This window comes from Ailuropoda melanoleuca, chromosome 2, assembly GCF_002007445.2.
Source record: "Ailuropoda melanoleuca isolate Jingjing chromosome 2, ASM200744v2, whole genome shotgun sequence".
NCBI classification, from domain to species: domain Eukaryota; kingdom Metazoa; phylum Chordata; class Mammalia; order Carnivora; family Ursidae; genus Ailuropoda; species Ailuropoda melanoleuca.
The window spans coordinates 115,526,377-115,550,356 of NC_048219.1; the positions used below are offsets into that span (position 1 = coordinate 115,526,377).

The 23,980-nt window shown below is 37.0% G+C and overlaps 1 protein-coding gene across 3 annotated transcripts in view; it reads left to right on the plus strand.

Moving 5' to 3' along the window:
- Positions 1 to 23,980, plus strand: part of ARHGAP15 (Rho GTPase activating protein 15) — a 594,053-nt gene that overhangs the window by 513,495 nt on the left and 56,578 nt on the right. For all 3 annotated transcript variants that reach the window (XM_034643265.1, XM_019800514.2, XM_002920055.4), the window contains one exon: positions 19,503 to 19,608. In XM_034643265.1, coding sequence (XP_034499156.1) covers positions 19,503 to 19,608 — 106 coding nt within the window. The remainder of the gene's footprint in view (positions 1 to 19,502; positions 19,609 to 23,980) is intronic.

The following is a 23,980-nucleotide window of genomic DNA, read 5'->3' on the forward strand; positions in this document are numbered from 1 at the left end:
TCTGGGTTTGGTCTAGTCTTTTGTTAGTGCTCGATCAGCATGTATTGAACAGAATTGTTAACAACACAAAACGAGCAAGGTAAATCACCCGCCACCGCCACCCCAATAACCACCTCATGGTTCTGCATAGAGATGCGGACCCAGGCGAAATCACAGATCTTCACTCTTTTAACTTAACTCTAGTTTACACAGGAGGTAAGGGTGTTTCTGCTTTTTTGGTTTTAGTTGTTATTTTTATTTTGTCCAAACATCCAGCTGATCTTGCAGAAAGTCTTCTGGACTCTGAAATAAGATGGATCATCTCATCTCAGCAGAGGCAAAAAAAAATCTTGACAGCACGATATCCTTTGGGGGGGGGATTGTCCCATGGGCCACAGCAATACAATGTCACAGAAGAGGCAAACTTCTGCTGAACTTGCTACCCTAAGACCTTTGGTTAATCTTTTGCTCTAGAATGGAAGATCAAAAATCCCGAGCAGTTTAAAAAATATGCAGCTAATGTCATGCAGTTAAACTGATGTAGCATGCATGTTGTTTTGCAAGCTAACAGGTTAAATATGGCTTTGCTTTAAGATTCCCATCAAATTTCGTTTTTATAGAGAAATCTCTGAAAGCAGAAGGGGTTGAGGGAGGGTGAGGTAAAAAGAAATAAATCATTGTAGTCTCAGGAACAGTAATCCTTGTTGAGGATTTTGGCTGATTGATATAAATAACATCGTCCCCGCCATCTGTCCGAAGAGGGACCTTTCCAGTCAGTGTTAAGCTGCAACGGCAGAATAATTAATGAATGGTGTCCTTTGTGCTGGTAATAAAGACAAGACAAATTATGTTATAATCCAACTGCTGCTCATTTGTCACAGCCAAATAAAATGTCAAATAAAAGTGAGGGGGGCACTGTGTTTGTTTAATGGACTGCAAGCTACCTGTTTCTATTGTTGACAGACAACTACAGTGTAAGTTCTGTATGTTGCAGAAAAGAAAAACCTACAAACGGAATTCGCGTTTCCTGGTGGGTGGGGGTGGGAATGTAGGGAGACCATGGGGGAGGACTGACAGATAAACACTGAAGTAAGTTTTAATTAGAGAGCTATAATACCACACGCTCCTTTGAGTAAGTTGGTTGCAATTCCAGTGCAAAGCGCTGCCTGGAAAAGTCCAAGTTCAAAACACAGACAAGCTATTTGCAAATCTGTAAGAATTTGGTAGGGCTCTCATCTTGCATTTTCAGGATAGACACATTCATCCAGTTGCTAGGAAAGCCAAATAATGAAAACATAGCTGGGATTTAGCAAGTTCCACTGGGAATTACCTATGATAGAGGGCAGGGCTGCACTTCCTCAGAACATGCTCCTGCTGTAAAAATTCACAAACCTGGCATTCATACAGGCATCTGTCGCTTGCTCTAATGCCAGTTCATAGTATACATACAAACATCTGCTTCCGTGCACAAAGGGATACAGAGCGCTTGACAGGTCTGTGTTAGCAGGGTTCGCAATGCCAGTTCTTTATGCAAAAACCCTAATGCTTCCCGTCAAGCCATTAGAAGTGATACAATCAGCCCAGGCCCCATTAAGCCATCAGTGTCCACCTGTGATAAAGATGGCCATTTGTTTTCTTAAAGCCCACTTAATGTCTGCTTAACTCAATTTGTCAGGAAATGTAGAACAATTTCCTCACAGCCTGAAATTTGGTAGTGGTTCAAAGTCAAAAGGCCAGGTCTAGTCCTATTCAAATGATATAATAAACAGTCTTCAAATCGAAATCTCCCTTGAGGAGCTGATGTTTACTTTAAAAAAAAAAATTACGTTAGCTAGACAAGAATATCATTTGCATCCTTTATTATTATTTTATTTTTTATTTCTAAAGTCCTGGAATATGTCTACCAGTGAAAAGGACCACTGCTTGATTATAGGAGAAAATAACTTTATTCTTTTTTAAAATTCAGCCAAAAATTGGTTTCAGAAAGAACCGAATGGCCTTTGCAAAACACTAGTCTCCTACTGTAGCAATCACTTCCAACCTCTTTAAGGAATCCCATTGCAACGTGTGGCAATTTACTTTTTAGCAGAGTTTTCTTTAAAACATTCTCCATATTCTTACATTTCTAGCTGTTTGTTGGAGATGGCCTTTTTATAGCCCTTAAAACTAAATGATTGCTTTTGAAAATATTTTACTTTGAAATGGTATTAATCAAATATGGGGGCTGACTTTGCACTGGTCCCAACTCTCTTTAAGTTGCATGGCCAATTACACATGCGTAAATATGTCTAGTCATCTGGAAGGCAGAAAGGAATCAGAAGACATTTCTAAGATTAACCATAAGGGGGCCCTCTTAAATATTGCAGATACACTGGCTTCCTACAGTTCCAAATTAGTGGTCCTTACAAATCTAACACCAATTTTGAATAAAATTTTAACCAAAAAATTTAATTTTTGCCCAGGAACTTCCACATTCAGAATATTTAACTTTTGGTTCCTTGTGTTTCTGCTTTTAAGAATTTGGCCCTAACTACTGATGTTAACCAGAAAGTATTTCTCACTATGTATGTAAGGTGAACTGAAGAACTGAGTCAATTATCTGGATAATTCAATCAACAGATATTAACTGGGAATCTAATATGTACAGAAAAATTGGGGCAAAAGTAAAGTTTAAGGATAAACATTAGCTGAATACTAACTCATTCTTTGACTTTACAAGTAGAGAAAGCTTTAATGAATGTAGTTTCCAAAAGAGAAGAGAAATTGTGTGACTTAAAGGAGTAGGGTATGGGAATTAAATGTGTGCTTCAGCATAGGATGAATATCAGCTTATTTTTTCACTTAGAAATATTACCACTAAATCTCATCCTTGAACTAGCAGTATGTTTATAGGTTTTATTTTCCACTCTTCAGAGGCTCAGTCCAATAAGCAATATAACACTCTAAGAAATGATTGGATTGAGGAAGAATCAGAAATTAGAATACGGAACTAAAATACATTTACATACAAGGCCCCTGCATGGTCAGCCATCTTTCTTCAGGTTGCAAATGCACTGTACTGTGAACCATGGTATCTTCTATCTTGCGTCCTCTCCCTGCAAGCACCCTACATCCAATATTTTCAGCCATGAGAAGGAAGTGTCACACTCCGACTTTGCTTTCTTGATTCTGGAGCATATTCACGAAGAAAAAGATTAACTGCAACAGAAATACCTAGAAGAAAGTCTAGTACATTATTTTCCTAGAAATGGCTTCATCTGCAAAAATAGCGTATTTTCCCACACCATAGAACAACTAAAGATTATCATCTGTACCAAACACAGAGAATTATTTTTATTATCAAGATAGCATATACTCATTATAGAAAATTTGGAAAACGCATGTTAAAAATGGATGGAAATCATCCGTACTCCTGCTATTCAAAGAGAACTTATGGCTAGTATTTTGGTATGTTTTCTACTAGTCTTTTTTTTTTTTTAAAGATTTTATTTATTTATTTGACAGAGATAGAGACAGCCAGCGAGAGAGGGAACACAGCAGGGGAGTGGGAGAGGAAGAAGCAGGCTCATAGCAGAGGAGCCTGATGTGGGGCTTGATCCCATAAAAACGGGATCACGCCCTGAGCTGAAGGCAGACGCTTAACCGATGTGCCACCCAGGCACCCCAACTCTACTAGTCTTTTAAATTAAGTAGCTAGTAAAGATATATATTATATGGTATCTAAGGAATTGTACAAATGTATTTTAAATTGTCTCTTCTAATAAGATTATAAAAATAATAAATATTCATTGAGGCTAACTTGAACAGAAAAGTAAAAAGAAGAAAATTAAAATCACTCTAAATTTCACCACCATATTTTGGGGTATTTCCTTTTGACCTGTTTGCTTGGCAGTTTTGAGGCTAACTTGAACAGAAAAGTAAAAAGAAGAAAATTAAAATCACTCTAAATTTCACCACCATATTTTGGGGTATTTCCTTTTGACCTGTTTGCTTGGCAGTTTTGAGGGCTAACTTGAACAGAAAAGTAAAAAGAAGAAAATTAAAATCACTCTAAATTTCACCACCATATTTTGGGGTATTTCCTTTTGACCTGTTTGCTTGGCATTTTTGAGGCTAACTTGAGCAGAAAAGTAAAAAGAAGAAAATTAAAATCACTCTACATTTCATCACCATATTTTGGGGTATTTCCTTTTGACCTGTTTGCTTGGCATTTTTTCCCCAAGCCTACTTAATTCTTAAAACATATGTAGCATAGGAAAATTCATATACAATTCCTATTATTGCCTTATTTTTTTCAGTCTTTATCATTTTAACTGTCCCCAGACTCAGTTTTTTCAACACAATTATTTTAGATACAAAGCATGTTTACCAAGGAATCTTAGCAATGGGAGTAAACATTCTGCTGTTCTCTGAAGTTTTGATTTTTAAGAGGAGAAGAGAAGTCTTGTTTAGTAACTCTCCAGTGCAATGTTCCAATAATGGTGCTTGTTAGCAAATGCCAGAACTAAATAGCACCAGTCACTGTTTTAAGTGGTCGTATGTCCCCAGAGCTTTCACCTGAACTGTGACGAGAAGACCACTCTTGGTCTGAGAATGAAATAAGAAGACAAAGAGAAATCATCAAATGGTGCCTTCTGAGTTTTGGGTCCAAACCAAATAGATACTTAGTTTTGTTTATAATGTCTCTATTTTTGAGTTACAAATTTTGATTCATCACTTGGTAGGCTTACATAAGCCTTCCTGTAAACTTTTCAAGAAAGCAGTGCTATTATAAATCTCTGCATGGATGAGAATGTCTTTTCTGTTGTTTTAACATGCAAAAGATAATATGAGTGTGCACACAGAATGGTACCACTATTTTTACCCCTATAAACAGTAGATACTGCTTTGTTTTACTTTAGAATTTAGGGAAATAAGTCTTGGGAAAGCCTGGATGTTTACTTATTTTGTCTTCTTTTTTGTTCGAATATTTGTAGGATTATGCTTGATCTTTATCACTTCAAAGTTTTGCCAAAATCCATCAAGATAGTGTCTATACTCAGTAATGTTTTCGTAGAATCTGGCCATCATTTTAAAGACTGAGATAGTTTTTTTATTCACAGAATTTTGTTTAAATTTTGTCCTTGATTATTGTATATTTTTCAAATGTTCTGGATTCTCCCTCAAGTATACTTATAAATCATAGATAATCTCTCAATTCTCTGACTTCCAACATGTCTTTTTCCTATCATTTTTATGTTTCCACATACTGGAGAAGCTTCTCTATTTTGTTATCTGTATCACCGACCTAATTTTTCTGCAATTTAAAAAAAAATTCTTTTGCATTTTTCGTTTTTACACTGTCTTTCTTCACTATCTATCTCTTTATCATCTTATTCTAGTATCTTTCCATCTTATCCTATTCCCTCCTTATGGCTTGCTGTTTCTTTTCGTTAGAAGCCTTGATGTTTCAAATTCTATCAAAGATGTTAAATGGTTTCCTATTTGTCTCATGGACATTGTGAAAGTTTTGCATTTCTGAGCACTGTTCCCGTATCTGAAATGAATGTTTTTAAAGGTCATGCATTCTTGTAAATTTTGTTTTGTTTACTCATCTCAAAAGGTGGAAATGTAACCAACACTTGTGCATATTGCCTTTAACCCTCTGCTTCAGTTTGAGTCAAATCCTTGTCTTGGAGTTATACTCAGGCGACAAATTGATAATCATAGCTCTTATATTAAATCTTACCTAGCATATTTAGTATCTTATGGCCCTACCATCCTGATATTGAATTCCCCCCCCACTATATTCCTTAACTCACTACACTCTAAAAGATGAAATACATAAATAAAACCTTAGAATTCCAAGAGTTGGTTCTTAACAGATTTTTTGCCAGTCTCCATCCCTCCTATGTTTTACGTATGGGACAGCAGTTTCTAATGTGATGTGTGCCATTATCAGAGCATCCTTTCTACCTTCCACCTTCAAGCTCCCCTGTTCTCTTATGAAAACTGCTATCTCCAAATTATTACAGGGAAAAAAGAAGCCCTAATCTATAGTTAGAAGGGAAGAGGACTGGTGGGAAAGGGAAGAGGGAAAACATTCACACTACTCAATAGCATTAGCTTTGTAGAAAAAAGAGTGCTGGGGGGTGCCTGGGTGGCTCAGTTGGTTGAGTATCCATCTCTGATCTCAGCTGGGGTCTTGATCTCAGGGTCATGAGTTCAAGCCCTGAGTTGGGCTCCGTGTTGAGCATGGAGTCTACTAAAGAAAAAAAAAGTGCTACCCAGTGTTTTAGGTTGGCATAGACCTTGAAACTGGTTTTGAAATCAGACAGTTGAAAAAAGATAAGGATATTTCTATCTGTTTCCAGAAAGTCAAGCTCTCTGCTTCAATAGACCCATAGCACAGGTGGTCCCGGCACTGGTATTTTCTAATTAAATTTAATCCGCCTCGAAGGAAATTATTTTTAATTCTTTGACACCATGTTGACCGTCAGTTCCTGTTTATTTTAAGAATTCTCGTCTATTTTCTTTGTATTCGAACATAGTTAGTGACAGGTTTCAAGAGGTGGTTAGGTGTTGCCAACTAGATCCCACTTTAAAAACCAAAAGTCAAGATTTGCATCACCTCTTTTTAAAGGACATCACATTGAAAGTTTGCATTCAAATTTTCCCTTGGAGTGTGACCCCTGCCTATGACTTCTTTACATTTGCGTCTTTACCTGGAAATGGTAACAGGTCTGAGAGGAGGACATTTATTTTTTTATTTTTTTATTTTATTTTATTTTTTTTTAGAGATTTTTTATTTATTTATTTGGCAGAGATAGAGACAGCCAGCGAGAGAGGGAACACAAGCAGGGGGAGTGGGAGAGGAAGAAGCAGGCTCATAGTGGAGGAGCCTGACGTGGGGCTCGATCCCATAACGCCGGGATCACGCCCTGAGCCGAAGGCAGACGCTTAACCGCTGTGCCACCCAGGCGCCCCGGAGGACATTTATTTTTAGTCCTGCCATTTGCAAGGCCCTTTGAACCTCTAAGAAGATGCTCAGAATCACAAAATGTAAATCAATCATTTATCACGATGACATATTTCAAAGTATTATCTTTCCATTTGGGGGATTTTTTTCCATTATCTAAATTACACCTTGGTCCTTTATAAAAAGAATTTTGGATTTTACACCATAGAAAAAAAGAAGTTTCTATTGGCTTGAATTGCTGGTAAGGTGGTGTGCAAATGGCCTCAAGTTATACATTTGCAGAGGAAATATCATCCAGATGCTCAAGTCAGCCTTTTCTTGGCAGACAACTAAGAACCACACCGAAACAGAGTCTAAAATCTTTAACAAAGGAATTCCACATTCTCTTACCTTTGGAACGGACATTAATTAAAAGAAACAGTCATATCCCCTGTGATCAGAGTTTAACTACTATTAATCAGAGTTCACCACACAATTAACACTTTGAACTGATTAGCAAATGGAAATCATGGCAAGAAAATTTTGAGGTTAGATTAGTGAGTGGACGTATTCTCTTACCCAACTCACTGTACCTCATCTTTTAAAAGAAAAAAAAAATTAAGCACTCCAGTCATAACGAACTGGGCAGATTTTGTTTTTGGTGAGGTGTTTGCCGTTACATATTGCACATAATGTATGGCACTGTTAGGAGGAAAAAATTGGAGTCAAAGTGGCTGGAAAGTTAGGTCTGCTCTGTAGCACTGTGAGATTGTTGACATCTGCCGAGGTTGGAGCGCTCAGTAAGCAGGAAATGGGGTGTCACTCTGAGTGGTAGTTTACCATTATCCTGGCATCCTAATGAAGTGTCTGCAGTGCACAGAGCTTCTGGATGGCATCTTAACGCACGGCTAAGCAAAAGCACTTCTCTCCCTGTCACTGTCATCCATCTGCCTGCACCCTACTGTAGCCAATGGGATGGAACCATGCTACAATGTGCTATAAGCCATTTAGAGTTGCACATTGCATAATCAGTCCCATCAAATATGTAAAAAATGGCTATTATTGGTTATTTTCCTCAAACTCTGGCACCTGGAGTTTGATACATTAAAGTTAAACTTTCCGAGTGCTGTTTATGCTATTAATTCCATTTTCCCTCTACTATCTAAATGGGAATGAGTTGCATCCTCATTGTCTTAAGTCCTGTTAATGGATTGAAAGAGTTGTATGAATATTCATTAAAAACTTCACCGTACATCACACTTGGTGAATTCATACAATTTACAATATAATGGAATGGTCATTTTCTTTGAGATAACCATTTTTAAGAAAAGGACAAAGAATAAATCAAGTCAAATCACAGATTGGTTGTTTTCATCTTAGAGCACATTATTTAGTTTGCAGTGATTGTTTGAGGTCTTTCAATATATTCCTTTAAAGACACAGTGCATTTACCAAGTACATTTACATTTTTAAGCTAGTTTTGTCAAAACCGATGATTAATTTTGGTGCTTTAACGTTACCTCTGATGAAATTCTAATGCAGCAGAAAGGGGGATGTCCATTATTAGGCAGCATAAGTAGAGTAAGGTGTATGTATTCCTCTGGAAACTTCTAGATAGACCGCATGTGGTCCTTCAGACATGGCTGAAAAGCAGCTGGGCTCTCCTGGCAAGAATTGAAGTGGTAAGATGGCCACAAAGTTGAGAAGGAGATTTCTGTAATAGGCAGGGGCAACAGGAATCTGCCAAATTGGGGGTGGGGGGTAGGGTTAGACAAATAAGAGGGCATAACAGAATTCGGTTGCACCAGGAATTTTTTTCACAGACATTAAAACTATGGTAAACATAACAGCGGGGAGGCTTGCTCTGCAGCACAGTGGGAAGCTTAAAGCGTCTGCCCGCGCTGTGCCTGGCTCGAACCACTGCTAGAAGTCTCCGACTTTCATTAGCACTCAACGATTCACCCAGTTCCCCAGAAAAGAAGAAAAATCCAAGCAGCAAAGCCCCTGGCTAATTACTGTAAACGCTCCCAGGTTACAGTATTTTGGGGGCAATAATGGCAGGAAAATGTGAAACTAGAACAAAAGAGTCATTCTGAAATTGAAGAGTAAAAAGCTGGTTTGTTGTTTGTTTGTTTGTTTGTTTGTTTGTTTGTTTGTTTGAAATCAGTGTAGCCTTTTATCTGATTGGTATGGCGGTGTGTTGGCATATTGGACCACCCCTTTACAATGAAATTTTAGATGACTGAACCGAAGTGCGTGCAACTCATTTTGAGCAGTAAAAGTACAGGTTAATCTCACAAATGACCTTCTCCAGCCATCCCCTCCCTCATGCCACACCCAAATTTATGCAAGCATGTCTCACAGGTCCCTGAAACAGAAACTGTTTCCTTTGGAAGAAATGTGTAATAATGCAAAAATTAACGTGTAACCAAATGTAACCAGGGCAGCAAACTAATGCACAGCCCTGCAAAATCCTGCACATCAGCTTAAAGTTTTTATCCCATCCCTTCAAGAATGAATTTACTTGAGAAAAAAAAATATATATATTGTTTTTATCAAAGGGACAGTGGTCTGCTATAGATACCTATAAATATGTAAAATGGTAATTTTTTTAATGGAATGATAGATGTTTATTTTTGCTAAATCCAGCCTTGGGAATCTGGTTTCTTCATTCATATCCCCCCAGCTGCTGTCAGCATTACAGCACATCGGCTTTCCTTCATGTGCGAATATTTCTCCAGAACTCATTTGCAAAAGAGTCGAAGCAATATTAAAACACCACATCCAAACCTCTTTTAAACACACAAAGAAATGGGAAAACACATCAGAACTAGACCATTGAGAAAATCCTCCTTTCAAATTTACTGTTTGCTTCACATGCTAGTATAAAATATCCCACAAAATCCCGTTTGTGATCCATTTGAAACAATCTTGATTTGCTTAAATTGTCACATTCTTCTTGCACATTTCTTCCTAAATGCAAAAATGGCAAGGAATTCTCCTCCCTCTTCATTATAAAAGTGCAGAATTTCTGGCTTGTTTATTCCTAATGGAACACTTGAGAAAGAAGAAAATATATAAATATCTCTTTCAGAAGATTAGTCGTCTCAATCTTTTTAAAAGAGAGGATTTGTTCATTTCTTTCCCATGGTAAACAACTTGGGCTTTTCATTGTAATTTTCCATTGTCAAATTAATGCATTTCACTTTACTGACTTGGTCCCATGGTTCTAAAACGTTGTACCTTTTAATATCCTTATTTCTTCTATATAATAATGTGTATCATTAGGACACAGACACGGATAGAACCTAAGATCCTTTTTAAACAAATTTGTTGGAGGGACCTTCTACTCCATTGTAACTTACTAAAACAAAGTCTGAAAAAACTCATCATCCAACAAAAATAAAAGTGTATTTTACTCCCCATGAGAGCACATTTCCAAGCTAAGGATTTCAAGCAAGAAATGGCATAAGTGTTTTGAGTACTTCAAATCAAACATCAGAAATTTTGTCTGATCTACTGGTAAATATTCCATTGACAAGGTAAAAAACAGAGCAAAGCCTGGCCACCAAGACAGAAAAGAGAATAAGCATTTAAAATAACAACAAAAGCAACAACAAAAGTAGACAGTTCATCAACTTCCATTTCTCAAAGTACGGTGCAGTCCCTTTACAGAATGTGGAGGACGGTTCCTTAACTATAATGAAAGTATGTCCATATGTTCATCTACCACATAAATAGTTTTTCAAAAATTATATTAAGGATATTAATGAAAAAATGGCTAATATTTTCAAGAAACCATAAAGAGAGAGAGAGATGGAGAGCAAAGCAAGCTGTGGCAAAAAAAAAACCTGGGCTCAGCAGCTTTCTGGGTGAAATGGTGAAATGTGACTATGTGATTTATAATGAGAAAAGGTATCTACAACATACAATTTTCTACCTAGCTGCAAATAATAATTCATAGTGATGTCCCTTCCAGATAAAAGACCTTTGCTATGTAGGACCCATGTGGTAAAATGATCATGATAAATGTCAGACCAGTGCAGGTAACGGCTTTACAAACCATTAAGATTAGCTGGCTCTTTTTTCCGATGATAACAGTAACCATGCTGTGACTCTATGTGGTAATAATATCTCAGTCCTGATAAATGCCAGAGCCAGGCAGAGGTGTTTATCATTCCCAGTTCAGAAATGCTGACTAAAGTTACCACATGTTGCCTGTTTTTCTTCTTTTACAATAGTCTCACAATTAAAAAAAAAAAAAAAGCTGAATCATAAAGTTATTTTATTTTCCATTTCTTAAAGGATTTTGATGCTTGTGCTATTAACTTTCCCCTGCTCTCAGTGTCACTGTGTGGCCATGTCATATGGACTGGCTGGAAAAAACAGTTCACTATACTAACCACTATCTCTTTTTCAGAGGTCTTTTGCTCTAAATGAATAGTTATGGATATGCTTTTAAAAATATATATATATGTTTAACCTAAAAGACAGGGGGAAATATTTCTTAGTTCATATTTTACTTAATTGTGTGACAGGTCCTAGTTGTTTTTAAGTGAAATTTTTTAAATCCCCTATAAATTTATTTTATCTACCAATGGAAGGAGGTAGACACATATTAAAAACTTCCAATCTAGAAAAGTATTTGTAGGACCCTCATGAAAATATACAAAGGTAATGTTTCATATAAATAGCTACTTGAATACTTGAAAAGGATTACTGGTTTATGATCAGAAAGATGTCAAATGACTCAAAAGGTAGCTCCTTTTTTTTTTTTAACTTGTAAAAGCAGATATGCTTGAATAAGTATAGTTTAAAGAAAATTCTCACAGGAGAACTGAATTTCAAAGAAATAAACTAGTAAGCTTTATTTTCTCAGCACAGACTATCGCCTGAGGATGTATTAGTATCATTTGTAAGTTAGAAAAATATACTTGGCCACCATGACACTTCCAAAATTACTTTGGAAACAAGAAATTCTAGGGAGGACAATACAATCATGCTTTTCCTGTAAAGATTGCTACTGGGGTGTCAGCCATTGCTTTAGTCTCCAATTCAGACAAAGAGGGGCAATACTGCAAAATTGAGGAAGAGGGGTTTAAGAGGCAGTGGTGAATTTTAGGAAGTGCTTCATCCCAAAATTGGTTGCACCGAAGCAATCATGCCCTTTCTTAAAAGTTACTATTAAAGCTTGAATACTTTTTCCAAAATAGTCCTTCCTCAATGTGAGGTCAATGCCCCTGAAGTCCCTAGAATAACATAGATAGAGTCATATGAAAAAGAAAAGGGGATTTTTATTTTATTACTTTCCTGAGTGTATAGGGGGAATGTTTAGAATATATAAAGACGTTAAGAATAATAATTCTAAGACCCTCAGAAAAATGATTAAATAAAATTTTACATTCACTGATTTGTTATTAAGTACATTTCTCAGTTATTGATTTTTTTTGATATAATGAGCTGACACGTCAGAAGAATTTTGAGTTTAACAATCAACTTAGAGGATCCCTTCAGTAGGAAGAAACATAAACTTCACTGATACCTATATTATGTCTTAAATTTAAATATCTCTAATGACATATTTTGCGTTTTATCTGCCCCCATGGATTGTCAAGTGACGGAAGACAGGGATCAATGTTGTATCTGCCACAGGTTGCACATGGCTCTTAATTAATATTTTGACTTCAACCATGTATACATGCATGTGTCCAATACTCTAAAGAATTATTTAAGAACTAGTTTTTTTCTTTTAATTTTCTAGTTAATTTCTTTAATTTTCTAATTGTTCATTGCCAGAGAGTAGGAGTAGAGGTGGAAAGAAATCGAGGTTGCACCTAACAAGATTAGGCTTGTTCCTAAGAGCATGCTCTGAATGGCCCCCCTCCTCCTGCACGAGGATCAGAAATAGCCTCTGGAAATGGCACTGGCCATTATGCTGAAGCTTTCCTCACAGGTTAGGGAATCCATGGACTTATGGCAATCAATTGGCCATAGTATTTTCACTACCGACGTTTATTAGCTATGGAGAGTTACTTCATCTTTACAATTCCTGAAAGCCTTCTTTATTCAAAAATCAGACAAAATATTAACATCTCCTAGAAGGAGAAACTGAATACAAGTGTGCCATTGAGGTGATTCATTCTAATTCTCAAGTGATTCACGCTACAGAAAGAAAGAGGTCTTACCTGAGTCAAGTAGATTCAGTTCCTACCATATCTTTCCTGCCTTGCATGCTACATACCTCTACCATGTTCTCAATTTGAACTGTTTTGACATAGATTATCAACACCTAAAGTCAAATTTAACAGGAATCCGCAGGCTTTGAGAATATGCCTTCCTTTTAATTAAATATAAAATAAGGCTTTTCTGGTTTAGAGGGGTATGAGGAGTGGGGTGGGTGGAATCTTGAAAAATTGTGAAGTGCCAACCACAGGTTAACCTGAAGGCCTTGGTTATTTCTAGTTTATGACATAATGACAGTTTTATTTATGATACACTATACCTACTTATGAATTATGACCAAACACTCTTTGATAATCGACAGTATTCTGTGTATTTACAAAGCTATCATATACTGTGGGCTATTCCTGTTTATAGGAAAGGATACTGAAGATTAAAATTTATGGCTTCATATGATTTTGGAAACAGCCTTGAACAATAAGCAATCATGTGCCAGGGCTGATAGGATGATTCAAAAGAAAGATTTTAATGGGAAGAGGACTTACATTGAATGAACACTCACTATCTGTGCATTGATGTTCACTGAAACGTTTAATTCTACAAACAGTCCTATGAGGTATGGGCTTTTGGGATTTTTAAGGCATGGGAAGCATCAAGAGTTCAAGCAACATATCATATGTTGAATTTGCCCCCAGTTCCCCAGTTGTTTCTCCCTAAACTAGATGCAAGTTATTTTTAAAAATGTATCAAGCAATTGTCATGACTTGGATGATTCCTCAACATCTAACTCAAGTTTTATAATTAAAGGCATATCCTCAAAGGCTTGTATTCAGTTGTAGGGTATAATAACAAGTAAAGTGTTATCTGAAGATACTCATTCCTCCTATAAGCCAGGGCAGTTTCTACCTAAATTCTGAAATGGTCATGATACAAAAAAGTATAAAGTGAATAGAAACTTAGTTGCTTTCTTCCAAATATGGCCCTAAAGTATAAGTGACTACCATTTTTTCATACAGGATGCATTATACATCCCAGAATAACGTTCAGAAGCAGAACAGTTGTGATATTGCTGACCTTTTTAAAACAAAGGGGTACAATCGTCCTTTAAGAATTACAGATAAATAGAATGAATAGTACTCCCCATATATTGGCTGCTACGAGAATTTGGTCTTTTCTTCCTCTGGGTGGACCTACATAACAAAGAAGAATTAATATTAAAATATGACTTAACATGTGGCTATAAATAAGTTAAGACTAATAAACGTATGGATGATAAGACCAGAAAAGTGTCCGGAGGTCACCAGGTCCAGAGTGCACTGCACTGCACAGAACTCTTTCCATCATTTTATAACTTTATCTTATCTCTTTGAAGAAAAGGCATTTGGTTGTAAATGTCCTTGTTTTACTAGCAACATTTCATGCAGACAAATGTAAATGTAACTATCATAAACTATATATATTTTTTAAATGTGTCCTTAAAGCCATGAATCAGGACAAAACTATAAAGCCATATCCTTATCATAACATTAAAGGCTATTTCGTATCATGTAAGAGCTGTTACTTCTCTAAGTAGCTTGGAGCTGTTTGTGAAGAAGCTCATTTACAATAGAGTTTGGTGTAGTTTGAGAATACGGGGCCAAGTGGGTGAAGGATAGGCATTAGGAAGACCATTTACTATTTAAATAATATACATGCACATTATATGTATTTTTACATAGACGTTCTTTGCCACTCACTAGTGGCAAAAATGAAGCACTACAGAAAGATTTTGTGTACAATTAGACCTGATGTTATGTTCACAGTTTAGAGACTGGCAAGGAGGTTGAGATATGGGTGGAGAACTAAAACAGAGGTATTAAAAAACATAGAGTAGAAACAAAAATAAGTCATAAGGAAATGAGGGTAGGAGCAAAAATGAGAGAAAGGGAGAAGAATTATGGAGTTTCTTATTATTGGAAAGATGTTGTGTAAGTCTCACAATTTACCTAAGAGATTCTCTAATTCTCCGTGTGGAAAAAGTTCTCTCCCTCCCTTAGGTCATAATGTAAAAAAGTCAAGAGATATCTCAAAGTCTTCTCAGAACTCTCAATACTTCACAATAATGAGAAACCATATGCTGAAGGAGAAATATTAATAGAAAATGCTGTCTTTCAGATGCTCACTGAATCAATTGAAGACAGTTGACACATCTTTAGTAAGCTGTATATGAATCTTAGCTCATTAACCAGTCCTGTATTATGTATGCGGATTCCAATTCCTCATATGACACATCAATAAACCAGATCTGAAAAGGTGTCATTTCGATTTTAATGTATCCAATTGTATTTTCAGATGTTCCTCCACTTAGAAGTGTTTGTGTTATTTCCTGATTTTACAAGCTATGGAAGAATGGGTGTGGTATTGATTTGAATGGGAAACCCACTGCTTTCTTATAACCTTTTCAAAGATTTTGGTCTGATTATGTTGTAAGGAAAGTAAATTTCTCTTCTTTAATAACCTTTCAGCTTTCTCTGAATCATTGTTCCGTTCCCCCTTCAGTACTGAAATGTAACTTAGCCACAAACTTGTGTGTACCACTATTCAATTGTGCAATTTCTCAAGTATGTGTGAAACTAGAGAAAGAGAGAAAAAATATTCTTATAAAAGAGCCTTCGTGTAGAATGTTTCTTATAAGCAGACATGGGAACCACCATATACTTTTATAAGGATTCTTAAATGTAACTGAACTGCTCACCAGTCAGATCGTCAGTCCCTGATGATCAAAGTATCAAGTGCATTGTGAAATGTCAGGCTACCATAGCAATTGCATTGTCACCCACTGGCCCCAGCTTACTTCTGGTATCGGCAACTACATTTGGAATGGTCACTGCAACCAGACAGAATGCTCACTGCTGAAAATAAAAGGTCAACCAGAACAAGCACAGGCTTCAAAAAAGGTGAGGGTGAGAAAGGGGTGAATATTTATAGAGTACTTACTTTTTACTGGTCATTGTGCTAGGTGCATTACATACTATCTTGTTTAATCCATAAAACTGGCCTTTGAAATATTATTCAAAGAAAGTGAGAAACTTGTCCAAGACCACACAGCTAATAAAAAGCTGTTACAGAACTCAAACCAAGGTCTGTGTATTCCAATCCATGTTCATTTGTTCGCTAATTCTTTCTTCATTCACTTAACCTGCTATATGCCAGTATAAAAGCTGTCTAGCTTTATGGGAAAACTCCCAGGTAAATCGGAGAACTTGACAGGCATTCAAGCCATTGAAATACCATGTGGAATGTTGTATAAATAGAATGTCTTAAGTGCAATGCAACACAGAAGAGAGCAAAGGGACTCGGTCGAGGGAAGTTTATAGTTCTTTTACCTAATGGTTTCACAAACTTATTAAAGTTTTAATTTCTGCTCAAGCACCATGGCAGTGACCTTGCGAATTCAAGCATTTCCAATTAAGCAACCCCCAACCTTTCTTAAACCGGAGTAATATGTTCCCTAAAACTGAGGTTTGCTGGATGTAGGCTTTTAGACCACTCTCCACTTATTGTTTCTCAAACTTAATTTATGGCTGCTACCTCTGCTATCCCCAGTGTCAACTGGTCCCTTTTTTGAAGGCTCTGACATTGATCTGGTCATTACTATGGCAAGAGATTTCAGTGAAATTAGAAAGGTTTCCTCTCCTCTCCCAACATCATTTTTATTGCTTGAATCTAGTGGTTCACCAGCTTCTCAGGGAAATTATACTACTAGCATCAGGCCAAACTATGCAGAATGTACCCACCTTGTGAATACATAAATGTAAATGTATATGTATTTGTATATGGATACACTTAGATATATATGTATTTTTATGTCAATATACTTATATATAAAAATTGGTGTGTGGTATTAGCTTCAGATGATTAGAAACAAGGTATCTGAGTATCCCTAAGAGCTTTGCCCTGGACATCCAATACCAATTTCACTCTCATCTTTATTGAGTTGTTTAACTTATTTTTCTGAGTTTGTTATATCCCATAGTATCCAACTGGCTCTATGAAGCATCACATATTCTTACCATCATTAAGCTACAAAGGGGCTTTCTACACTTTTGACAGAAATATTTTATCTTCTGTCTGCTATGGTGTTGTAACTGGCTTTTCTTTTTCTTTCTCTTCTTTTTTCAATTTCTCTCTCTCTCTCCCCTCTTTGTCTCTTTCATTTGCAGTTGTCCAATCCATATTATGTTGGAACTCTTCTAAGAATAACTGCAATTTTGAAAGCTCTAACTGTGGGAGGCATTATTTATAGGCCTTTGTGGTTTTGGGAGGAAGAAGAAAAGTTTCCAAGGCAGAGTTCTACTAGGAAGATTGCCCCCCACTCCACTTTAGCCAAATACCATCTTTTGCAGGATATTTTCCTGTAATTCCTTATTAAAAATTTCTTTTGCAGCAGTGTATTTAAAAACTGTCAGTTTCTGAACTCTTTCTTGCCCCACTACGTAAAGTTTATATACCTAATAACAGGTGAAAATGAATCGGGCTTTTGGGAGCACATTGTATTAGGAATTAGACTTTAGTATCAGAGACTCATCTTAAAGCCTTCAGTACACTCTAGCTGATTTTCTTATGTTAAAGAAACTCAGAGAGTACAGGACTGGTCTGACTGCCCCACAGATTCAGGGAAGCTCCTTTTAGCTGTGTGTTCCACTTCACATCCAGAGGGATGGCACATCATTCCATCTATATTCTGGGGAGCAGAAAGGTAAAAAGACTAAAAAGTTAAATGAGTTCCCTGCACATGTCTTCACCAGAAGTTCCATCTATCACTTTCACCAAAGGCTCATTGGCCAGACATGGTCACATGGTCACTCCACCTGCCAAGGAAGCTGGGAAATGACCTCTTTTAGCCAAGTACATTGCCATCCCCTCAACAATGTGTTGTCTTGCTAAGGAAGAAGAGAATGAATATTGGTGGGTGTGTACCTTACATATTACCTGAATATATTGTCTTTTCCAACAGTGACCTCTTAAGGATCACCATGAGCTCTGTGCTAGAGGTTAGAGATAGAATATAGAAACGAAAGGTACCTAAGTCAATGTATATAAAGTGTTTAGTTTCAATAAATAATTATAGTTCTAAGTCCTGGTTAAAATTATGGTGAGATGAATTCTGTAGGTGCTAAGTAAATCGATTCTTATTATGCCATTCATGCCCATAAAGGAGAAAAGAAACAAAATGAGGGAAAACAATCTATGTGGTATGCAGTTTTAAACAACTTCCTATTTTTTTAATGTATATGATTAGTTACTATACTTTCAATTTTTATTTTTTGTACTTTTTTATTTTATAGCAAAAACAAAACGTGTTAGGGAGAAAAGATAGCACAGAGTATAAAAAAGATTATTTCCCCTTCCACAAAATCAAGTGAACAATAGAATATTGATAATTGAACCACACTGTGCATCCTCATCTGTTTGTTTTCTATTGCTGCTATAACAAATTATCACAAACTCGGTGGCTTCAGACAACATGAATTTTTTATCTTACATTCCTGGAGGTCAGAAGTCTGAAATCATCTTCACGGGGCAGAGATCGAGGTGTTGGTAGCCCTGTGCTCCTTCTGGGGGCTCTCTTTCCTTGCCTCTTCCAGTCATTAGAGGCTGTCTTCACTCCTTAGCCCATGGTCCTTCATCACACAACCATGTATCCTTAGGTTTCCACTGCAGCATCATCTTTCTGACTCTGATCGTCCTGCTTTTCTCTTAACCACCTCTGTGATTATACTGGCCCCACTCAGATAATCCAGAATAATCTCCCCATCTCAGAGTCCATAATTGAATCATACCTGCAAAGTCCCTTTGGCCAGGGAAGACAATATAGTCACAGGTTTCAGAGATTAGGGCATGCGTCTTTGGAAAGCCATTCTTCACCCTACCAAATCTTATAAAATAGTAAAGCATTTATAAAACTGATTCAATACCTGATCTTTTTTTTTTTTAAGATTTTATTTATTTATTTGACAGAGATAGAGACATCCAGCGAGAGAGGGAACACAAGCAGGGGGAGTGGGAGAGGAAGAAGCAGGCTCATAGCGGAGGAGCCTAATGTGGGGCTCAATCCCACAACGCCGGGATCACGCCCTGAGCCGAAGGCAGACGCTTACCCGCTGTGCCACCAGGCGCCCCAATACCTGATCTTAACAAGAAGATTATGTCAAAGCCACACTGTTGCTGCTTCATATTACTATGATCTACATCAGAGTCAAAATAAAGAAACTTCATAATAATGATGTTGAATACACCTGTTCTCTTTGGCTGCTGATTAGGACTTTAAGTTGCTAAGTCTTTTTCCAAAATTCTCCTAAGGAAATACCCTCATGCATTTATGAAATTTCATTCTTTTCTAACCTTGCTTTTATTTTTCTTTCAGAAAAGCAAGACTACAGCACAAGAATTGAAACTATAAAGTCTCTTGTGCAAAAACTCCCTCCACCAAATCGTGACACCATGAAAATCCTGTTTGGACATCTAACTAAGTAAGTTGTAAGGGTTTCTGGTCGTTTCTTTATATTATCATTTCTTACATAAGCAGTCTTTAATTTCAAATATCTAAGACAAGATTTTCCAAATGCATCTATCTCAAATTTTCCCCTTCGCCAATCTAAGTCTTCCTACAGAAGCTGGAGAATGTACTAGAGGCAGGAAGGAGAACCTACAAAAGGAATAACGTATTTTTTCTGGTCTTTTCAATGAGTAGATATTTGCTGACTCATTGTCATAACCTGACCCAGAGCCATGGGATGGACTGTCTTTACTTCCTTATCTAGCATAATGGGAAGAGCATGAAATAATTCAGATACGAGTTTAAAACATAACCTCATCATGTACAAAGTGCTATGACCACAAATAAGCTGCTTACACTGTCTGAAATTCAGTTTGCTTATTTGTAAAACATTGATTCAGATTGATAAGGTGCTATCCATGTATAAAGCTAAGAAAAGAGTATGAAGGCAGAAAAAAACAGCAAGTGTAAAGGCCCATGGGTCCACAAAGTTTGATGTATTTGGAAAACAGAAAGCAGGCTAAGATGGCTAAAGCCTAAAACAAGCTAGGGGTGGTGGGAGTAGGAGTTAAGGTCACAGCGATTAGACTGACTGGTGTCAGATCACATAAGTTCTTGTGGGCCTCCCTGAGAGATTTGGATTGTATTCTAAGTACAATTACAAACCATAAAGAGTGCTAAATTAAGGGAGTATCAAATATCACTCTGGCTGCCATGTGGAGAATGGACTGCAAAATGGAAGCAGGGAGACCTACCTGTAAGGTGGCAACTATGGTGGTCCAGACAAGAGGCAATGACAGCTTATGTGGAGTCCTTAAAGAGATAGATTGGTGATGGGTCAGGTTGGATCTGCTGCTGGTCAGAATGCAGTTGGAAAAGGAAAGAAGAAATCAAGTGTGCCCCCTTCAGGTTTGGGCTTAGGCAAGTGAAAAAATGGGAGTATGACACAGATGGTTGAATAAGAAGATCAGACTGGAAAATTCCATTTTGGACGTGTTAAGTTTGAAATGACTGTTAACTCATTTGCTCTCTGTTAACACCTTCTTCAGATAAGGCAGAGTGCAATACAAGTGATGAGGTTATAGCTTCCGCCATATACCTATAGTAATGTTGAAGCCTGATAGAGTGTCAAATAGATTGGACAGTTTTGCTTTTATGAGATTAAATCTCCTTAATCACCCATTCCTTGGATTGAGTCATTCCTACAGATTATTGAACTAATCCGTTACATGATTTTTAACTGTGAATTTAATACATGTAATCGCACACACAAAAAATGTAAACCACAGTGGTGCATATAGATTAAAAAGTGAAATTTGCCTACTGGTTACTCTTAGCCTTCTGAGCAGAAGTAACCAACTTTTTTGTTTTTATGTGTATACATATATAAACAAACATGCATATGACTGTTGCTGTGTTAAAGTTTATCATACTGCACATAGTGTTCTGCAATATTTTGCAACTCATGCACAGTCTTCCATTTCATTAGACAGACTTGTGTGATTCTCTCTAATGATGATATAATATTCCATAGTATGAATAGTCCATAATTTACTCAATCAGTCACTGCATTAGGGAACATGCTTTAATCTAATCCATCGTATTAGTTTCTTTCTTATTTTACCCCAGAGGAGAACCTGTGCCAAAGTTTAGACCATCCCTTATTGCTAGAATGTCCCTCCTTATCACCTCCACATACTGGCTATAATGGGAAACCCAGTGTGGCCTAGTGAAAGGATCTTGGTTGGGCTTTAAGGAAATAAAGAGAGCTTTAGAGTCAAATCCTTTTTCTATACTTTACTTCTCTTATGATCTCAAGAACATAAAATTGGATTAAATAATCTCAACCATACCTTGTGGTCATGAGAATTAAATGAGATAATGCATATAAAATGCTTGGCATAAGGTAAGCATTCCTCAAATCTAAATTCTTTTTCCTTAGGACCCTGACATATCATGAAAGGGGTTTCAAGTTACAAGTAAATACTGGAGTGCTTATGCCAGTAACTTTAGCTGGACAAAGTCATAAAACAAATGGAAAGTATACTCTTTAATGCTATGCAATACCTAGTCTTGGAGATCTTGAGAAATATCCATTACCCAGTCTCAATTATTCCTTTTTTTTCCCCAACTGGATGAACAGCTATAAAATGAAGAAACTTAGAGTCAGCTAAATCTTCCTTTGAAAAAAATAAAACACACAGATGAAAATCCATCCAATTAAAAACCTTGGAAGGATGAGAATCCTCCACCTTTATGCCACACCATCCCATTATTATATCACCTTCACAGCATTCACATTCTAAGATTTTTCATTATAAATGGGGAGAAAAGTGTTATTTGCTAGTCAACCTTTCTTGAGTGGTGTGACCATTTTCCGCCCTGCACTGATTTATAAACTGGGTTGAATTACGCACAAGTGTGTGCACATGATTATATCTTGTTAATCATTTTTTGCCAAGTTTTTGATAAACAGCCAATTGTGACATGTCATGAAAGCCTGAGAAGACTAAATAAGAAGATTGTTTAATAGGAATTTTAAAATATTCATGTTTGAAAGAATCATTACAATGTTTTCCTTAGGCCTGATACATTTGGTAGTTCTTCAGAAAATCTACCATCAACACTTGTATGTACTGTTTATTTCAAATTGTTGCAAATATATATATATATTGAAGTTTGTTTAGTGAGGGTCAGGGAATGTAATGAAGTGCCAAAAATTCCACTTGACCTACGTACTCCGTAGCCAACAGAAGAGAACTCCATTTTTGCACAGCCCTGAATGAAGCATTCCCTTCAAAGCAGAGCAACCACCAGCTGAGAAAACTTAATACAGCACAATTGGACTAGAGGGTGGGTGCCAGTCCTGTCTGCAAAAGCCAGAAATTTTAAATGGTTGTGATTACATTAAGCATAAGATGACACAAGGGCTGCACTGGCTGAATAGTCTCAGAGTCCAGCGTCTGCATTCTTGATCAAACTCAAGGTCAAGTTCTATGCTTTTGCTGTGATAACATGAGACCAGAAATTCAGAATAAGCTATCATCTCAAAATGCCATCAACCAGCAACCTTTATTAATAGCCACTTTCACAAGTTGACATTACGGTGATAAGTACTGTAAGGTCCTGTAGTACCTTCTGAATCATCACATAAATGGTAAGTTCTATCTCTATAAAATACGTGTCACATGCATTTTCCTTTAGCCTGCTTCTTTGGAAAGGCAGGGAGGCAAAGTGAAGATGAAGCTAATGAGAAAGGAGGACCTAGAAAGATAAGGTTTAGTTGCTGATGGGCAGTAGTTGGAGATTAAAAGGAGGCAAAGGAGTTACATAAGCAATAGAGAACCACTGAGACTTTATCTATGGGACACTTGTATGATGTGCTCAGTGTTTATGAAAGTAGTCCAAGAACAGAGTGTAGTGTGAACAAGATAGAAGGAGAAAAGAATCCAGGAGGCCACAGGGAGTTGTGGTTGGATTAGAGTGAAGAACGTCAAATGGAAAGACATGGCCTAAATCTTGAGAATTTTCAGAGGAAAATTCCGCACAATATTTATTTCTCTCATTTCTTTATCTTCATATCCAATTAGCCATGGAGTTAAGTCTCAGGTTTCAATGCTGGGTGATTGTGAAAATAGTCCCTCTGACAATAATTAATAATAATAATAATAATAATAACAAAAAGCAAAAGGAGATACTGTGTGGAAGGGTGCACCCTTTTTTCTATTTTGCAAATATAGAGGAAGAGGAAGATGAGGTTATTGAAAACTAATTAAATAGGATGAATCCCATTTTGTTGCATGTACATTGAATCCAGCCCTTTATATGCTGCCGGTTAGGATGTACCAACCAGCACGATGGGAAAGCCTACATATAATATATCTCAAGAATAAAAACCTTTCGGGGCGCCTGGGTGGCACCGCGGTTAAGCGTCTGCCTTCGGCTCAGGGCGTGATCCCAGCGTTATGGGATCGAGCCCCACATCAGGCTCCTCTACTATGAGCCTGCTTCTTCCTCTCCCACTCCCCCTGCTTGTGTTCCCTCTCCTCGCTGGCTGTCTCTATCTCTGTCAAATAAATAAAATCTTTAAAAAAAAAAAAAAAACCTTTCAAATCTTCATGTCTTTTGAGCCAGTCATCTTAAGTAATGAGGGAGGCAGTTTATGCAGACAAAATTACTTATGACAGTCGCATTTCCACTGGTAAAACTTGTAAACAACCTAAGTGTCCAGTGATAGGGGAAGGTTATTAGAACATGGTACATCATATCAGCTTAGTGAAATGTAGTTCCTAGATAATTGTGTTTTTTTCTTAATTTGGAGATAAGTTAAAGTCAGGGATACAATA